Source organism: Pelodiscus sinensis, chromosome 4 (genome assembly GCF_052426305.1).
Source record: "Pelodiscus sinensis isolate ZL-2025 chromosome 4, ASM5242630v1, whole genome shotgun sequence".
Taxonomy (NCBI): Eukaryota; Metazoa; Chordata; order Testudines; family Trionychidae; genus Pelodiscus; species Pelodiscus sinensis.
The window spans coordinates 34,545,925-34,566,314 of NC_143055.1; the positions used below are offsets into that span (position 1 = coordinate 34,545,925).

At 42.5% G+C, this 20,390-nt stretch overlaps 1 protein-coding gene across 2 annotated transcripts in view; it reads right to left on the bottom strand.

The window, feature by feature from the left end:
• Positions 1-20,390, bottom strand: part of SEPSECS (Sep (O-phosphoserine) tRNA:Sec (selenocysteine) tRNA synthase) — a 42,173-nt gene that overhangs the window by 3,848 nt on the left and 17,935 nt on the right. For both annotated transcript variants that reach the window (XM_075930628.2, XM_075930629.2), the window contains exons 6-10: positions 15,666-15,768; positions 13,605-13,734; positions 13,379-13,470; positions 2,701-2,794; positions 1,493-1,583 (exon numbers count right to left, since the gene is read on the bottom strand). In XM_075930628.2, coding sequence (XP_075786743.2) covers positions 1,493-1,583; positions 2,701-2,794; positions 13,379-13,470; positions 13,605-13,734; positions 15,666-15,768 — 510 coding nt within the window. The remainder of the gene's footprint in view (positions 1-1,492; positions 1,584-2,700; positions 2,795-13,378; positions 13,471-13,604; positions 13,735-15,665; positions 15,769-20,390) is intronic.

Genomic DNA, 20,390 nt, shown 5'->3' on the forward strand with positions numbered 1-20,390 from the left:
ACACAGGCTCAAGTTAGTTCTGGAAAATAAGATTTTTTTCACGCTACAAAAAGCAACAAATAACATTACAGATAATACAGTAAAACTCCATTAGTCTGGCATCCAATGCTCCGGCACTCCTGATGGTCTGGCACCATCAGGAACCCGGAAGTGCTCGGGGCAGCCTGACAATTGGAGCTGCTCTGCACCCAGCTTCCCTGATTCAGCCGCTGCTGAAACTGACCAGCAGCTGAATCGGGGATGTCAGGGGCAGAGCAGCTGGGGTGCTGCCGGGTTGGTCCAGTAGCGCCGCCACCGCTCGGGGCTGCGGGACCAACCCGGCAGCACCTCGGCTGCTCTGTCCCAGGCATCCCCAAGAGCAGCTGGGGTGCTGCTGGGTTTGTCTTGCAGCACCGAGGGGCAGTGCTATGGAACCAACCCGGTAGCACCCCAGCTGCTCTGCCGCAGGTATCCCCGATTCAGCCACTGCTGAAACTGACCAGCAGCGGCTGAATCAGGGACGCCTGGGGCAGAGCCGGACTATCGGAAGGGAGGGCTATGAGGGGCCTGGGGTGGCATTCCCCCCACCCCAGATCCCTCATAGCATCCCCTTCTGATAGTCCGGCATATTTGATAATCCGGCATCCCCTGGGTCCTAAAGGTGCCGGATAATCGGAAGTTTACTGTAATGTGTTTCCCAGGTCTCTGGCACAAAATGAGTTTATAAAATACAGCTGAAGTCATACAGTAATGTCTTCCACAACTAGTGAAAGATGTATTATTATGGAGATATTTAAGAGTAGGTTGGATAGACATCTATCAGGTATGATCTAGACAGTGCTTGGCCCTGCTAAGAAGGCAGGAAACTGAACTCAATGACCTTTCAAGGTTCTTCCAATTCTATGATTCTAAGATTATTGATTTGCACAGTGGTATCTCAGCTACAAGGCCCTAATTAGGAATCAGGACCACGTTATGCTAAGCACCACTGCCACACAACAAAAAACAATGAAGAATTTAGGGCAAGGACATTTTTAAGATTAGTGCTATTAGGTGCTACAGCAAACAGAGAGGTAGCACAATGTAACATAGTAATCAGCATAATAATCAGTGGTCATATCATAGTATACCAATTGTCTAGCCAACATCTAGTATTCTTCAGGGATTCTAATAGTGGCAAGTTTTAAGGAGAAGTTTGACAGACATTATGTAGTTAGTGGTTCAACAGATTTTTACAGGGAGTTCCTTGCATGCATAAGGACACATGGGGGAAAGCAAAAAAAAAAAAAAAAACAAAAAAAAAAAAACAGGAAAACAACTTGTGGGAAAGCTTAACTAATGGACAGCATCAGAATGAAGGATGCATTCTCTAACTCTTTACAACATGCTTCAGATGTGCACCAGAGATACCTGTGAACACATACCTTGGTTAGTTTGCAAAGTCCTAAGAAACCTAACAGTACAGCAAGTTTTAATGAATATGAGAAATGCTTAAAATCTCTCAGATGCTCACCTTGCTCCTGAAACTTGTCTTGTGAAAAGCATAGATCCAAGCTGAGTGACAGTCATGTCACTGTGTTTATCTAGGTTTTCTAGTGTCATAGCTGAAAACATAAATAAGCTGTTTCAATCACTGTAACAAAGCTTGTCGGTTACCAGAAAAGACCCATTGTAAGTTTTTATCTAACAGTGACCCAAGTATTTGGATTAAAACTAAGATGAACGTTCCTGAAAATATATTTAATTCAATTTTCCCCTAAATATATCCCTTCATTATCTGATTAGACTGTTTATACAGTTGAGATATTGTGTGGGGGAGAAGTTCCAGTTTTCTATGTTCAGCCGAGTTACTGCTTACAATGAAAACCTTAAGCAAATAAAGAGTCTCAATAACAGACCATTTTACTGAAGTTCAGCACCAACCAGTTGTGGATGAAATAATTATTTTAAATAGTATAAAATAAATGGTAACTTATTTATAATGTAGTATTAAATGCTAACATGTCAATCTTTTTTACCCTCATGATCAAATGAAGCATATTTTAATTAGAAGCAGTTGGGTGTACACAGAGACTATCTACACACACACACACACACAGAGGGCACGGAGTCACTAATGCACTACTTCACTTTTAGGCAGATGTAATTTCACTGATTTCAGTGGACTCGTATTGGCATGAGATTAATGGAACGGATAAGTGAACCATATATAACAGCAATGGGCAAGCAAGGCTAGTGAGTGAGCCGCATGAGTGGCCCACCTTCATTTCAGTCAGCTGCAACACTATTGTAACAAGACAGTCTTCTGGGATAGGGTAATTTTGCTAAGTGCACTTAAATACCTACAATTTGCTGTATGTGCTGATTGAACTGTAGCAGCGCTTTGATTGGATAATGAGGGAATGCACAACTCTTCCAGTCAATGTTGTGTGCAATCAGAACGCATCTCAGATTATCTGTTCTGCCTTTACATGCATGTCACTTTAGAAATAAGTGTGTGTGTGTGTGGGGGGGGAGGGGGAACTACTCAAACAGAAACCAGCAGAACTTGGCAATCTTGCACATGGGTAATGGTAACCAAAATATCTTAAGGGCCACACACAGAACCCTAACTGACTGCATGCGGCCCTCCAACTGATATACATCTTGTGTGTGAAAGCATATTGAAAATATAGAAGATTTCAGAAGTGCTGGCTTATTTGAAAGCTGAATAGTAATTACCTAAGGAAATAGGGTTGTGTGGTGTGACTAACAGCCTCTCATTGTAGACTTCTGCTAGCTTCTTCAGCTGACTTGAAAGGTAGGAAAACATTTCCTGGGGGAGAAAAAAAAAGCAATTTTCAACCAATTTTCTTTTTTCTCCGTTGAATAGTTAAATATCATTTTCAGAAAGTTGTCAGCCTCCAGAATATATCATCGGTCCTTAGTTCATATGTTTTAAGTAAGGATGTTAAAATGCAGGTAATTGTGTAAATGTGAACAGCTGAAAAAAACCCTCAGTGGTTACATGTACTTGCAGCCAGTTCCCTGGGAACCAGTGTGTGCCACTCCTGGGAAGCTGACTGCCACCTCACACTTCTGCTTCTGTATCAGAGGCAGCAGCGCAGGGTAGCAGCCAGCTTCCCAGGAGCAGGGCAGAAGCTTGCATGTAACCATGAATGTTAACTGATAAGCCCAGGTTTATTGGTTAATGGTTTACAGTTACATGTTCACATGCCTAGTTTTAAGCATCAGCTATTTATTTGAGTTAACGGAACAGACCCTACCCTTGAGCTGTGTCTGGAAGCCCCTTGCTGTGTAGATCTCTCTCCATATGGGGGAAGGCAGGGAAGAGTGCTCAGTTGCCTCCATATCATTGTTTTACCTTCCTGACCAGATGAAGCAACTCCATCTGGGCCAACTTTGGTTCTGAAGAATTTACACAGAAAAGGTGATCTATCCTTGAGGAGATGATTGTAGAAAGGCCCCTCCTAGGACCGTACTGTGCAAAGAGGCACTTCCAAACACAGCAGACCACCTGTACTCCCACATCATCTCTGATCTAAACTGCTCACCACCACAGGGCAGTCACTGCCAAAAAGCCAGCGAGCTAGAGAGAAGCTGCCAAGGCTAATGCTGGTGCAGGATTGCAGCCAGTTTGCTATGTTTTTGGGCAAGAGATTTACTATAGTTCAGAAAAACCTGTTCTCCCCAACAAGATGCTGTGGGGGAAATTGTCTCAAGGAAATCCTTGCAGAAATAACACACAAAGCCATTTTCTATGGTCTTTACCAGGGCAGGGGACAAACTGGATCAGTGACAACAATGCAGCTAGAAAGTTGAGATATTTTTCCTCAATGTATCTTTTGTATTTCTTGGCAAATACTATATTTTACGTTTATTTAATGTCCAGCCTCCTGAAGGAGCTCGGAACACTTCAAATGTACAGAACACATAGCACCACTGGAGCTGGGGATGGCAACCAATCAGTGCATAACTCTAGATGTCAACAAGATGGGGTGAGGAAACGAGAGGAAAATTTTGGCCCCACTACACCAGGACAAACCTCTATTCTTACAAAAGTCTTATGGGATCCTTCATATCCAGACAGGATTATAGCTGGCTACTCAAAATATAAGAAGCCGAACCTTCTGAGAAACATGATAATATCAAATTCTATTAATAAAGAATCCACTTTTCAAAAATGTGACCCTACATGATACCATGGAAAACAGAGGAACGTTAACATTCCTTTTGTTCATCTTTTTAGCTTCCCAACACAACACTAAAAGAAGCACATTTTGTTCCCATCGATGTCTGACAAGAAAACATCCTTGTTTCTTACCAGCTGAAACAGTTTTGTGATGAGTCAGACTATTTCTACTGGTTAGCATCAAAGATTTGAGTGCAAAAAGACTATTGCAACATTAACTGTTAAAAAAAAAAGATTTACATCTGTTCTGATTGGTTAATTGATTTAAAGGTAAATAGTTGGTAGGGATCCAGTTGTCCAAAGTGAGGTGAACACCGTTTTACTTTCCCTGCTGCTTGCACTGTTTAATCTGGAACAGTTTTAGTGTAGGAAAAAAGTGCAGTTTGGTATCTGTCAGTAGAGAGCTACAACTGCCACCAGCTCCTAGAAGAATACCTCTTTCTGCCTACGGACAATAGGTCAGCATATGACCTGCCTTTACATTAAGCAAGAGAGTACTGGTATGGGTATGAATGTATTTTGTGCCATACATTACATTCTCCTCCACAGTCAGCTATGCTATACAATGCAGATAGTTCCCCTTCCATGTCCTCCTTCTGGGACAAGTAACTGGTCATAGTGCAGCTGCTGCTCAAGCTTTTTAGACATCATAGATGGGTGCCAAAACAAAAGTTCAGATGTAATTTCATCAGATAATCCCTTTATTAAAAAGAAAGCCAGAAGCAGAGATGCCTACATGAATTGCCTAGCTTTACTGGCTAATGCATATACGGCATCATGAGAGCATATCTTACAGCTGCTTCAGGTCTTCACCAGCTAAACAATTCAGTGTTAGTTATGCCTTCCTTACACGTCAGCATAGAACATATATGGATAAGACTTACAACAAACACCACTCTTCCCAACACTCCCAATGTACTCTTGAGTTATCATTTTCAACACTTCACATAGCATCAGAGGTGTGTGGGAGTGCCGATGGCAAATAGGTTTTAAGTTTGGTAGCCTCATTCCTGGTTGTCAAGTATCAGCTCATTTCCCCTCCTGACTACAAAGATTTTGTTCATCATTCACTTCAGTACAACTGCCCACTTGCTACTCATGTTCATCACTTTAGAATCCTCATCAATTTTAGGACCTGAGAAAGAATCTTCCTTGCTACAGACAACATCATCAGAATCCTCCATGAGTGGACCATCATCCTTCCCTCTGATATGTACCTCTTTGACTGGAACCACTTAGATCTGGTGAACTGAAGATAACTTTTTAGGTAGCATCTCAGATTTTACAGAACAAACTGAGTCAGTGAGCAGTTCTGAGAAATGTGAACACCTTTTCCTGGGCCACTACAATTAACTGAATTGCAACCTCCATCTTACAGAAATCAAGTGAAAATGGCTCTTCTGAGCGGACCCCTGAATCACGTGAGGAATTCAATTCAGATACACAGAAATAGTGTCAAGGGCACCCACCTAAATGAATCAAGCTACCTTTAAGTTCACTGACCACTACAACATGAAGCTTTTGAGATATCTAGTTACAGCAAAATAAACAAACTTGCAAGAAGCTACTATGGACAGTGAGGAGGAATAGAAACTTGTGGCATACCACTCCTGCTTTGCACTAGCACTTTGAAATCAAACCCAACACTTCTTTGGTTTGAAGACAACAGTTTGCACATTTTGCAGTTGGCTTTAATTATAATATCTTCTTAGAAGCTTAAAAGTAATATTTGTTCTCACAGCCAGGTACTTTTTTTTTTTGCTCATATTAGAAGACAAAAGCTATATTCATTTGCTATTCTCTTTCTTGTCACAATAAGCATCACTAATGTGCTCATTTATAATATCTATATTATTTCCATAATCTGGTTTGTTAATTACGTTGTACTCCCTCTACTAGCTATTTAATTCTGCAGCAGCATACAATACTATTGCAGGGGAATGTATTTACAATGGCTATTCTTAGAATACATTTTATTAAGGAGACTGGTGATGGAAGAAAGTTATATTAGAACAATTAAGACATTTCCCAACAATTTAACACTGTAAGCATGTCTCCTTTGGGGACTTCTCTATAGTGTAGTACATTTGAAAAAGTCCTTAACTTCCAATTTATGTAATTGGGTTCTTAACCTAGCTATTCAGAAGAGTAAATTTTCCTCATTTATTATTAGATATCTACACCATTAAATTAGTCCAGAATTGCTACTTGCATGTGAAGGGACTGGATGAAACAAGGGAGAATGAAAAGGTAGGAAAGGAAACCTGAGTACATGCATTTTCATAAAACTGACTTTAAACCTCTGTATACAGATTTAAATGATTTCCGGTCTGTGTAAAATAGCATGCTCTGCACCTTAGAATTTTTATTTTCCATTTAACTACATCTAGATAATCTATAAAAAGTTAGCCTTTTCAGATTTAGCAATTTTTTTGGGGGGGAGGGGGAGGGAAGGGGAGGAAGGGTGTCACATCTATAGTTGACCTCTATTATAAAACCGCTTTCTGCTGCGTGGAAAATTTATAAGTACCCTAAATAAATATATACAATGAGCTCCTATTTAAAAGAAATGTAGCTGAATACAATTGATTTTTTATGTGATAGCCACTATAACTCAGTTTTTAAAAGACTTATCATACTAAAATGTGTATTGAACTACCTACACAGTAAATGTCAGCTAAATTGCTATGGGGAAAACGAGAGAATGAAAATGTGAAATAACCATACCACAAAACTTTAGCTAGCTATTAATGTAAATGTTATATGAAAATGTGCTGCACTTCCTCTGGCATTCTAGTTTGATTTCTAAACCCTAAAACAAAGACATATAAGGGAAAACGGGAAATTCAGTTAATCCTAGGGGCGGCATATATTGAAAGTGCCAAATGACATGGTCATGATAGACATAATGGCAAGCTTCACAGAAGTATACAAAACAATCAAGAAACTTATTTTTGCTTACAACTTCAAATCAGTGTTGTTCTGTAGCCAGTTTTGGTAACCTGAATAAAAGGGGCAAGTTTCTCATCTGCTATTAGTACAGCTCCACTGAAATCAGATCTGGTTTGAGGTTTCATATTAGTTAGATCACAAAATGTGAAGAAGTGATACAAAAATCCAGATTATGAATATCATAGGAAAGTCTTTAAAAATGGGATTTATGGTTTCTATTAATAAATCCATCTACTACAATATATACAGTTCAATGCAGTTATTCATACTACATGACACCCCTCCCATTTTTGGGAGGAAAATTATTTTAGTGGCCATGAATAATTTTGGAATCTTCACATTTTAATGTAGAATTTTTATCTAGAAATAGGTTCTCATGAGTAGCTGAATCATACGACATATTTTTAGTCTACAAGTCTAGTTTTGAGAAGCAATACCAGACTCAAAGGTCTTTTCATCTCTCATGACACAGTGGGTTTAAAAATTATTTGCACTAGATTATGGTAATACTTACAGGTTCCACTGTGCTGGGCCCTGTACTCATCTCTCTCTCTCTCTCTCTCTCCCCCCTTCCCTTCTCCCACAAAAAAAATTATTGTGGGACAACAGAGTGATGTTATCATATCGCTCTGTGTCCCGCTGCCCCTCTGCCCTCAGCCACATGGCCCACTCCCCCGATCCCATCATGCATCCCCTTGGCAGAAACCCTGCACCCACAGCTACCTAACATACCCCTTTGGCCAAGACCCCGCACTCCCAGCCTGCTCACTCATACTCCCCCCCCCCCCCCCCAAGCTGAGACTCCACACCTCCAGCCCTCTCACTCACCACCCTGCCAAGACCTCACATCCCCAGCCCCCCTCACACATCCCTTCCACTGAGACCCTGCACCCTCAACCTGCTCCTGCACCCTCCCCCCAGCCAGACACCTACCCCCAGAGAGATGGGGAGTGGCGAGTGTAGCAAGTAGGGGGCACAGCCCCCTAGTACAACATAAAAAGATGGTTCACTTCATGTCCCATATTAGCTAACAATTTGGAGATAATGCATCTGGTTACACCCATTACACCTCTACCCTGACTAGACCCCCCCTCCCACTCCTATTTCAGAACGTGCAAAGTGCTTCTCAGAAGATAGCTTCACAACTATCTTCTGCAGTGCCTCTCTGGTAAGATACAGAGATTTTAGAGCCCTTATTCTGTCCTTTTTACCTGGCATAATGAAGTTGGGACTGTATAAAAATCTCATCCTAAGACAGTAGTTCTCAAACTTTTGGGCCCGCAGGCCACCCCACTCAACACAGACCTTTCCATGGACAGCCAGCCAACCACCCATGATGACAAAATGGGTATAGGAGGGGTGGGGGTTTGGGGTCTGGCGAGGAGGTAGGGTGCAGCAGTTGGCTGAGGGTGGGGGGTTTGGGAGGCAGGGAGGGTGCAGCAGTACAGTAGAAGGTCTTGTACAGTACAGTAGTAGGCAGGGTCTTGGCTGGAGTGGGGTACGTGAGGGTAATGGGTGTGCAGGGTCTGAACATGAGAGGGGCACTTACCTGGCTCTGTGCCTCCTGCCACTCCAGCACCCCCTAACTCCACTTCCACTAGCCAGAATCATGGCCAATGGGAGCAGTGAGGAAAGCCTTCAGGTGAGCAATTTCCTGTCTTGTCTCCACCTGCAAGCCAGATCCAGCCTACAAGTCTTGTCCCTCCCCCATCCCATCTGTAGCAAGAAGCCAGCATTGGCACTCCATCCTCATGGCTGGGGGGCTGGACAGGCTGTAAACACATATCAAGTGCCCATACTTGGGCCAATCAATATAAAATGCATGAGGCAACATTTGCCATTAGGTGTTAAGTGTGATGATGGAGGTGACAGTATTAGAAGAGGGGAAAAACTGTTTTCATTCCTTCTTTAGAGACAGCAAAATAATGGCAAAGGTGTCTGTGACCAGTTTTTCCCTCCCAGACACATCCACTACCTTTGTCTCTTAAAGATACATCAAACACTCATGTTCATCTTCTACCAACCTCAGCCACTTGCATCTTCTGCTATATATTGTAGAAAGCTTGCATCTCTCTCTGTGTGCCCATCTGAGAGTCCATTTGTTCAAGAACAACTCCTACATGGTAAGAGCTAGGACTACCAAATTTCATATGCAGCTTCCTCTTATCAAAATTTAAAGCTGACTTGGGCAATGCCAGGTAGTCTTGTAGTTCTAGATATGTGCACCCTTAGAGTAAATTTATACTGCAATTAGACATTGGCAACTGGCCTGTGACAGCTGACTCAGGCTAAAGGGCTCAAGCGAGCTAAGGAGCTATTTAGCTGTGGTGTAGATGTTTGGACTCAGGCTGCAGCCTCAGCTCTGGGATCCTGCCATGCTGTGACGTCCTATTGCTCAGGTGTCAGACTGACAGAATAGCTACAAGGCAATTAAACAGCCCCTTAGCCTGAGCTCTGTGAATCAGCTGGCACAGGCCACAATAGGTTTTCAGTTGTACTGCAAATATACCCTCACTGCTTTATCCCTGGTAACACAACTACTCCCTCGATATTGCCCTGAACCTCTGGGCCTGCCTATTCCATGCATACTCTTTTCTCTGCAACCAGGTACCCATGTACCTTTTGAGATGGGTCTCTCCAGTGAAGGGCAGAAACTGAGCAGTCTAGCTCTTGCTTCTTTCTACTGCAAAAGATTATCCTCCCTCATTTAAAAATACGGGTTCTTTGTTTTAAGCTGAGATCAAATAACCTGAAGCAACATTTTAGATGAATACGGATAAGGCAAGAAAAGAAAAAAAAAAAAACTTTGACTTTTTTTTATAGCCTCACTTCTTTTTTGAGTAGATGTAGGCAGCACCAATATAGAAAGAAGTATTCAATGTCAAGCTATAAATAGCTCCTACAGAGAGTATAATAGCTCTGCCTCTGCAGAGCACAGACAATAAACTATCGCTGTTAGAGTTATACAGTTCAGGAACAAGCACATTTAAACAAAAAGGGTTCTTATTTCCACCACAAATCCAATAAAAAAATATTTACACCACACATAAAGTATGTTTATAGCATATAGCCACATTTTGAATAAAAAGACCTGCCTACTGAATCAAGTTGTAAATATCTAATGTTTTATTCACTTTAGAAGCCTAGTTCCAGGAAAATAATGTCATTACTTATATAACTTGCACACAAAAGGGCGTAGATCCAGAAAATAATTTAGATATCTATGTCTTTAGGTTTTACATCCACAATTTAGTTTGTCAGAATTCCTAAACTGTCATCTAAATTCCTAACAATAAGGTTCCCATTGTACCTCAAGTCCCCTTGGTACCTAAAATGTGTCTAAATCTTATGTCTGGAATCTAGCTCATGTCTAAGCGATGGAGGGATCCTCAAAGAAATGATTACCTTCCTTCAATTGTTCTCTGAGATGTGTTGCTCATGGCCAAACCAAGTACGTATGCATGTGCCGCAGGCACAGTGGTCAGAAGTTTCTTCCCCTATCAGTACCTGTTGGCTGGCTGTGGAGTCCCCTGGAGTGACGCTGCTATGACTCTGTACATAGATCACTGCTGACACTCTCTCCCCGCTCCCCCGCCCCGCCAGTTCCTTCTTGCCCAAAGACTCTGACACAGGAGAGGCGGGTGGGTCTTGGAACAGACATAAGGTAATCGTTTCTTGTTTTTCTTCAAATGATTGCTCCTGTTCATTTCAAGCAGGTGACACCCAAGCAGTTATCTGGTGCAGGAGTCAGAGTTGCCGACTAAAGCAGTGCTCTTTCAAAAGCGGCATCATCTCTGGCATGCAAAAGGATAGCTTAGTGAGAGATAAACGTATGAACAGAGGACCAACTTGCCATGCTGCAAATATCCTGGATCAATACAGGGGTCAGAATGAGATGGAAAGTGCTTGCGCCCAAGCAGAGTGGGCATTCAGCAGAGGAGCTGGGATCTTGGCAAGATCATAACAGGTCCTAATGCCAGAGATGTCATTGTGTAAGAAAACTACATGATTAACCAATAAGCCTAGGCTTGTCATTTAATCTTGTTGACTACCCGCATTCCCACGGCAAGGGGTGGGGAGCGGGAGTGAGAGCTGGTGCTCATGAAGAGTTGGTTTAAAGTCGGCTCTCCAGGAGCACCAGATCCACCTGCCCCCCAACCCCACCACTGCACTGCATACCAGATATGAGATGGAGTGACTCCAAGTTGGGATGCTGAAGGCAATTGTGATCCTGTGTGAGCAAATTTGGAAAGAGGTAAAGGGAGGGCCATGTCCGCTGATAAGACTATCAGAGTGGAAAAACAGTGCTGCTTGGACAGTTCATTAGACTTCAGATAGAAGCCTGGAGACCTGTAGCCAGAAGCTTTTGCATATCACAATACCCACAGACATTGTGCAAGGAGATCCTTGATATAACCTTACCCTCGTCCAGAATTGTTGTAAATTCTGAGCAAGAGTCAGTTGGCAAGAGCTCTTTAAAGCTTCCCAGAGAAGCCCAGGAATTAAAATTGTTTCAGCTAAGGACCACCTGTTGATTGGAAATTCTCAACTGGAGACCCCACGATAAACTGATCTTTTGACTAAAGAGATTCAGGGGGGGAGGGGAGAGGGATTGGTGGTGGGGGTTTTTCGCGCGCATTTTTTGACTTGGGCATTTGCCTCTACCTTTCTCTCACATTTGTTGCATCCACCACAAGAGTACTGGGTTGTTGGTGTGTGTAAAAATCCTCGTGTCCCTTAGAGGTAACAAAATATTTCTTCTCCACACCTCTTTGCAGTGTGAGCAGTGGAGGCTGGGGTCTGCCACAGACATTTTGCCATACTAAAATTGTCCAGATAAATGAAAAAAAGCTATCCTAAAAGGGTTCTCTGGGGCAAGAATGTAAACCATGGGGTCAAGATCTTCAACGACTGCCTCTGCATATAGGCCCAAATTGTGAGCCACCCTCCTAAGCCGGACCTGGTGCACTCTATTATCCATAAAAGGTAATGAGTTACATGAACCTGCCACAGACTCATCAGGAAAATAGAAAGATGATGCCCCAATCGGTTCTAGGTCCTCCTGCCCCTTGAGTTCCTGCAAGGCATCCATATCACAAAGGTAGGTGCTGTTTGTGATATTGGGTTGCCCACTGGATGTGGTACCATGCTGCATTTCAAACATGGTGCTGGGTAGCTCTCTCATCATGCCGGGCCTCAAACCAGTCTCAGTGCCCGGATGGGATGGAGGTACCCTGGTCATAAAGGATGATGTTGGACACCTCCTAATACCACAGACATAGATTGCCACCCCAGACCCCTCAGAGCCCCCGCTTCCGATAGTCCGGCTCTGCCCCAGGCGTCCCTGATTCAGCCGCTGCTGGTCAGTTTCAGCATCAGCTGAATCAGGACACCTGGGGCAGAGCAGCTGAGGGGCTGCCAAGTTGGTCCCACAGCGCCAAGGAGCGGCGCTACTGGACCAACCCGGCAACATCCCAACTGCTCTACCCCAGGCGTCCCCAAGTCAGCCGCTGCTGAAACTGATCAGAGGCTGACTCCAGGAAGCCAGAGGCAGAGTTGCTCTGCCCCCGGCTTCCTGGAGTCAGCTGCTGGTCAGTTTCAACAGTGGCTGAATCCAGATGCCTGGGACAGAGCAGCTGGGGCGCTGCCGGTTTGGTCTGGTAGCGCCAACCCTTGGCGCTGCGAGACCAACCTGGCAGCACCCCAGCTGCTCTGTCCCAGGTGTCCCCAAGTCAGCCACTGCTGAAACTGATCGGGGGCTGATTCCAGGAAGCCTGAGGCAGAGCAGCTCTGCCTCGGGCTTCCTGGACTCAGTCACTGGTCAGTTTCAGCAGCGGCTGAATCGGGGACAGCTGGGGTGTTGCCCGGTTGGTCCCGCAGCCCCGAGGAGCAGCGTTACAGAACCTACCCAGCAGCACTCCAGCTGCTCTGCCCCCGGCTTCCCCGATTCAGCCGTTGGTCAGTTGGTCCGGCTGCCCGGAGCACTTCAGGGTTCCTAATGGTGCCAGACCATCAGGAGTGCCGGACCATCAGATGCTGGACCATCGGAGTTCTACTGTAGTAGTCAAATCTATTTATAAACAATGAGGTATGTGGTTCCTGAAATACAGTAAAGGATTTCATATTAATTATCTACTTTGGGATCCAGTGATAAACAGGTAAACTGTGTATACTTAAATATGAATGCTCCTGGGCTGAACTGTGTAATTTCACTGTAATTACAATGAAAAAGAAACGCTCTGTGTCAAAGCTTACCTTTCTCTCTTTTAGTAGCTGTCTGTAGCCACTTTCTCCCAGGGACAGTAGCGTAATGAGGACATCTAAGGAAGGAGATGCTGACGCTCTTCCTGAAACAACGGTATACAGGATTATTTTACACAATCCATATAAATGTAAGAGACAGAGAGTGAATAAAGAGAAGTAGATATTTGAGTTCTTTGTAGTTATTTCACCAAGATGAATCAATGTATGAATTATTTACCTGGATACATCTTGCTGATATCCTGGATGAAGGAATCATCAAAGCCAGCAATGACAGCACCACCTACTGGAACCATAAAATTTTTGTCCAAGCTCTGGATGAAAGCATCTATTCTACCTACTCGGGCCCCCTAAAAAAAAAAAAAAAAAAAAAAAATCAATAAATATACAACTGCCACACACAGACACACTAGGAACAAATATTTGACAGCTTTCTGTTGTGTTATGTGTAAAAGCAGTTGACAGGGAATTTCCTTAATAAAACTCACCAAGAACACAACAGAGCTAAAATGTGAGTTAAAATGGTTACAGCTGCTTTTCTTAGTAGTGTTTGCTAAGGAACTGTAGCAATGCAACCATTTTACTCCTTGTTCATTCATCTGTAACTCTACTATTAATCCCCCTTTCACAACAAATTAAAATACTGAACCAAGTTGAAGTTCTTACATGCAGTGGTACATTTTCAAAGTACAACATGGATTTTAACTATGTAGCTCCATAAAAGTCAGTCACCTACAATATTTCAGAAGTTTACCAAATTGAGTCTCAATTGAGGATTATATTTTATATAAAAATGCTCATGGCGTAGGTATGTTTGAGAAAAACAGTTCTCTCTCTCTCTCTATATATATATATCTAATCTATATCTATAAAAATTCCCATTAAAACCCAGTGGATGATTGTGGGAGAATACTCAAATACTATCCTTACCAAGATTTCAGTAAGGGTACCTCTAAATTACATCTCTCTTTCGAAAGAGGGATGTAAATTAGACATCGAAATTGCAAATAAAGCCGGGATTTGAATTTCTCATGCTTCATTTGCATAATCGTGCCATGGCATCTTTTTCGAAAAAACACTATTTTGAAAGTGAAACCGCGGTCTGCATGGGGGTCTTTCGAAAAGAAAAGCCTTTTTCAAAAGATCCTGTACTCCTGAAAAAATGAGGTCTACAGGGAAATCAGACATAGGTTTTCCATCCTCATTTCTCAAGTGTGTTTTGCCAAAGGCTTTCAGCCACTCAGGAGCATATAGCAGCCATAATCTCACTTTAATTGTTCTTCTTATTAAAAATATGCTTGTGAAGATTAAACAAATTAATTTAATTAAAAGGTTACCATCAACCTGAAATTACCCATTTTTTTTAAAAAAAAGTAGTTTCAGGCATTAGACTCAGACTAAGATTCCTTCTCTGTGCCTATGATTTTAAATAACAAAATAAAAAACACACACATAAAAAATCCCCAGGAATTGTAAAATGTTTTCCTCTATGTATTGATATCTAAGACATCGATAGGAAAAGGGGAAATACAAAAAGTGCTGTCAGATGTACAAAATTAAACATGCTGAAAGATGTATTTTTCTCTAATCTCTTTCAGTTGTAGCCATTTTAGAAGTTATTTGTAACAGCCAGGAAATCATTTCTCAGAAAGATTTAAATTGACAGCATCCCAGTTGAAAATGAAGAATTTCCACACACTTCAAGTGAATGGAATGTTGCCAAAATATCCGAAGACCTCAGAAGTCTGTTCAATCTACACTTCTGAAGGTGCTGCTGACAAATACAAGAGTTTTAACTGCTTTTTTGATTTGTCATTTATACTCTGATGTCCATTTCATATTTTTTGCCAATTAAAAAATCCCAAGTGATTTGTGGAAAAATTATTGTTCTAGATGTTTTCAATGTTACTTGTGTGTTTCTCAATTTGTAGGGTGAAGAATAATCAGGAGCTGATGAAAGTTGTTGCTTTAAGCCCCTAATTAAGAGAAACAATGGGGAGCCAAAATAACCCTTTATTTTAGACCAAACAGGATTTTCTTGTAAAGATTACTGGAGACCAATTCTGCTCACTTTGGCTCAACAATTTTGATAGAGGGGGAATCAACTCTTTAAAAAAAAAATACTCCCTGTTCTTTGAATTTGCTCACACACTCAAAATTACCTGGACATTTGACAGAATGTGCCCCCGTTGTGCAATTTGTAGTTCTATATAATTTAATTTTCAAAAGGTTAAAATAATTAATATTTAAAAATGTCTCATTTGAAATACAAGCCTCATACCTGCTGGATGAGATGCATACATTTTGAAGACTGAACTCCATATGCATTGTTTACTATGTGAGGAATGTCATAATTAGCACATATCACAGCCAGTTCTTCCAGTCTACAAAACATAAAAGTGCAAATTAGGAAAACACTAATAACTCAACACAGTAAAATTATGGTACAAGTCTGGCAATTTAAAGACTAGTTAGTGCAATAAGGCCAAAATGAGGACAAGTGAAGGAAAGGGAAACTTCTTCACCATTACGTTAGAGTACACTGCAGCTGGGACTGTGCCCCCTACTCCTCTGGGTAGACAGATACATGTTAGCTCTCCTTGAGTTAATGCACTACAAATAGTGGTGTAGACATCAGAGCATGAGCCGTGGTACAGATTAGCTGCTAGTGTACAGGCCCACCTAATTCAGTCCCAATTCAGATGGCTAACCTGTGCTGCAAAGTCAATACTGCTATTCTTAGAAAACTCTCTCAAGGAGAGGTAGTATGTCTCTGTCTACCCAGGCTGGAAGGAATGTTCCCAGATGAAAGACACACTTTAGTATTACACCTGTGACCTTAGTTAAATGGAAGCATTTATTTTGTGGTAATCTAATATTCTCAGTTACCTATTCCCACTCTTACCTTTAGGGCTGAGCTCAAATTTTTCATACCTAACTTCAGTCCTGAAAAACTTTTTGGTAAATAGCATTCCCCAGTAAACTTGCAGGCTGCTAATTTTTTAAAGCATATTTCTGCATACTTTTTTTTTTTTAATTATTGCACTGAGCCCGCAAAAGGATTTGACTGATGTTTCAAAATATGTGGGGAGAAACAAAATGTTTAAAGATATTAGAAACAGCAAAGAACAGGGAACCTTTAGGTTTCCGGTTCAAACTAACCCAGCTGGGAAAGGACTAAAGTTGTTACCATCTGATAGCTCTTGAGAGGCTATGTACAATGAATATGTACAATGGGTTGGTAGTCTCAATAGAAACCCTAAGTACAGTAAAACTCCATTAGTCCGGCATCTAATGCTCCGAGACTCCTGATGGTCTGGCACCATCAGGAACCCAGAAGTGCTGGGGCAGCTGGACAGGCTTCCCCCATTCAGCTGCTGCTGAAACTGACCAGCAGCTGAATCGGGGAAGCAGGGAGCAGAGCAGCTGGGGTGCTGCCGGGTCGGTCTCGTAGCACTGCCCCTCGGGGCTGCGGGACCAACCCAGCAGCACCCCAGCTGCTCTTGGGACGCCTGGGGCAGAGCAGCTGGAGTGCTGCCAGGTTGGTCTCGCAGCGCCGAGGGGCGGCGCTACAAGACCAGCCCCGTAGCACCCCAGCTGCTTTGCCCCAGGCGTAGGGATTCAGCTGCTGCTGAAACTGACCAGCAGCGTCAGTTTCACCAGCAGGCTGAATCCGGACGCCTGGGGCAGAGCAGCTGGGGTGCTGCGGGGCTGGTCTTGTAGCGCCGTCCCTCGGCACTGCGGGACCAACCCGGCAGGACCCCAGCTGCTCTGCCCCAGGGGTCCCCAAGTCAGCCGCTGCTGAAACAGATCAGCGGCTGATTCCAGGAAGCTCTGGGCAGAGCAGCTCTGCCCAGGGCTTCCTGGAATCAGCCGCTGATCTGTTTCAGCAGCGGCTGAATCGGGGACCCCTGGGGCAGAGCAGCTGGGGTCCTGCTGGGTTGGTCCCGCAGCCCCGAGGGGCAGCGCTACAGTACCAACCGGGCAGTACCCCAGCTGCTCTGTCCCAGGCGTCCCCAAGAGCAGCTGGAGTGCTGCTGGGTTGGTGCCGTAGCGCCGCCCCTCAGCACTGCGGGACCAACCCGGCAGCACCCCAGCTGCTCTATTGCAGGCATCCCCGATTCAGCTGCTGCTGAAACTGACCAGCAGCAGCTGAATCAGGGACGCCTGGGGCAGAGCTGGACTATCATAAGGCTGGGGCTATGAGGGGCCTGGGTGGCATCCCCTCCCATCCCACTCCAGACCCCTCATAGCCCCCCCTTCTGATAGTCCGGCATATTTGATAATCCAGCACCCTCTGGGTCCTAAAGGTGCCGGATTATCGGAAGTTTACTGTAACTATATTACAAAACCACCAGTACCTCTGACAACAATTGGAGCTCATTTGTATTCTAGGCAGCAGCCCAGGAGTAAACTGGCATGGAGGAAACTATATCCTCTTGATAATAGAAGAAATATGAACAGATCTATGAGGAGAATTGTGCATTACTGCTGCTCATACTACACATACTCTGTGGGAAACAGACTTTGGGCTCCCATTGCTCTAGTCTGACAACTGTGATGAACCACATTATTTTATCTTATAGTTGGCTGCCTGTACATAAACCTAAATTAACAATGTGTTTTGGAACCTGCTGAGTGGTTTGTACAATTTTAAAGCAAATAGCTCAGAAAAACAAATACAGTTGAACATAAATTACTGCATCTTCAGCTGACCACAATATAATAACCAAAGAAAGATGCAGTTGTGGGGTTGATGCTTAAGGCCCTTAATATAGACAAGTATGTTCTTAAGTCTATTGACTTAAGTGCTTCCCCAAAAAGGAACCTAAGAGAAGATGGCCATACCAGTTTGAATATACTTGATCCTAGTAATAGTCTAAAGGCACATGAAATTGGTCATAGTACCATATTTGGATAGTTGACATGTCTCTGTTTGGGTCTTCTACCATCCTGATTTTATTTTACTCATTACCAATAATAGGTCTTCCCTTTACAGTAAGTTGAATCCTCTACTCTTCTCTCTGAAGGAACTATTCTGGACAAAATCTTTTGCTTTCATCTCTCAGATAAACTGTTACTAACAAAAGAGATTTTTCTTAGGCTTAATATATAGCTCTATTGTTGCTGAATGCAAAGATCCATGGATTAGCACTTTGCTGGAATGGATTTGTCACAAACCAGATAAAGTTTCATTTAGCACACAGGCTGTCATGCTGCAATGAATTCCATGTGGGTGGAACTCTGGGCCCCACTGAAGTCTATAAAGCTCTGCATAGATCTAAGGGTTCACGCTACAGAGCTCACTAAAGGCTCCAAGCCTTCTGTATGTTTTAAGATCTATACTGTTAGTACATTAGAAAATGGTTCCCAATTATTCTGATATCTCTCTACAATACCTTGATTCCCCCTACCTCCAATTTGTGAACATTTCTTATATTCTTGAAAATATACTCTTTGTAAAGTTGTATGCTAAATCCAATTTAATGCAATGGTAAAATTGATGTTCCACAGAAATTCAGAGTCTCAAGCAACTACAATCTCTCTTTGCTTCATGTCTGCGTGAATATAAAACTGTAACAGATTAAGCTAGTATTTTAAATAAACATGACATTCCTTTGTACAGTCCACACACACATCCCTTCTGGGTGTAGTGTATTGTCCATCTAGGGGCACTGAGACCACTTACAGCGAGAATAATGAGTCTGCACTACAGCCTTAGCTATGAGGCTATGGCCCTAGTTTCAGCATTTCTCCAGAGCTGGAGCTGTGGGCCACATCACGGGCAGTACCTCCTCTGGTGGCCCTGGCTGGGACCAGAGCCTGAGCTATGTGGTGGGCAGCTGCTCCTCTAGTGGCCCCAGCTGGGGCTAGAGCCGGAGCCACATCATGGGGAGCCAGCAGCTACTCAACCAGCCCTGGCTGGGGTCAGAGCTGGAGCTGCGCTGGGGTGGGAGTTGATCCTTCCAGGCTAGAGCATCTCTGCCTGTGATGAGCCAAGCCCCACAGAGCTGGAGCAGCCCGCTGGTTGACAATAAGGGTGATGTTAACCATTCACATGCCAATTTTGAATAGGAATATAATAGTTGGGGTTTATTATTTTATACTGATTTTGTGTATTTACACACGCATGCATACATGCGCTAAGTTGGCTTTTGTTTTTAAGCCACCCAAGTGGTGGCCTTTTTTGAGCTTTTAAGTAAGAAATTTTTTTACATTTATTTTATAGGAATACCTATCACTTTAAATTTTTATTTTATGATAATTTGTAGTTTTAGTTGCTTTATTATTGACAAAGGGATATAGGGTGTTTCTTTTGGGTTTCTCTTTTTATTTTCACTTATTTTATGTTTAATATTAATCACTTAAGGAAAATAAAAGTTAAACTTTGTGAAAGCATCCGGACATCGAAGAGTTAACTAACGAAGTTAAGGCTGTCAGTAGATGCTTGCTGCCAGATAAAGAGTAGCTGTCAGTTTTGCAACCTTGAATAAAATATCTGAATGTATTGTTAGTGGAATTTTTAAAAAGCTGATTTTATATATATATATATATATATAAATAAATTTTTAAGTATTTTTTTGAAAATGTGAGGTCCCTTGCTATATTTATTATGCGATACTAAATGTTTTCAAATTTCTTGGCCTACCTTTTTCTAGCTGAAGTTTTTAACTTTTATTTTTAAAATGATTTTAGACTTTCAAGGAGCTTTGGGGGGCATGTATGGAAATTTCAAGTTATGAACAAATGACTCATTTAAGTTGATTACATTTCTAAACTGCTATTCATTTTCATATTGAAGCTTTGACCAAGGTTGGTTTTCTTTCCAGCTGAGATCTCTTTTGGCCTGGGCTTTGATAACTTCTGTATTTTAGCAATGTTTAGCGCCATCTTTTCCTTCCATATTTCAGCTATCTGATCTTAACTAAATTTTTTATTGTTAAACAATTTAAACAGGATTGTTCTTGTACCTGCTGCAACCATCACAATTCACTATAGTTCATTA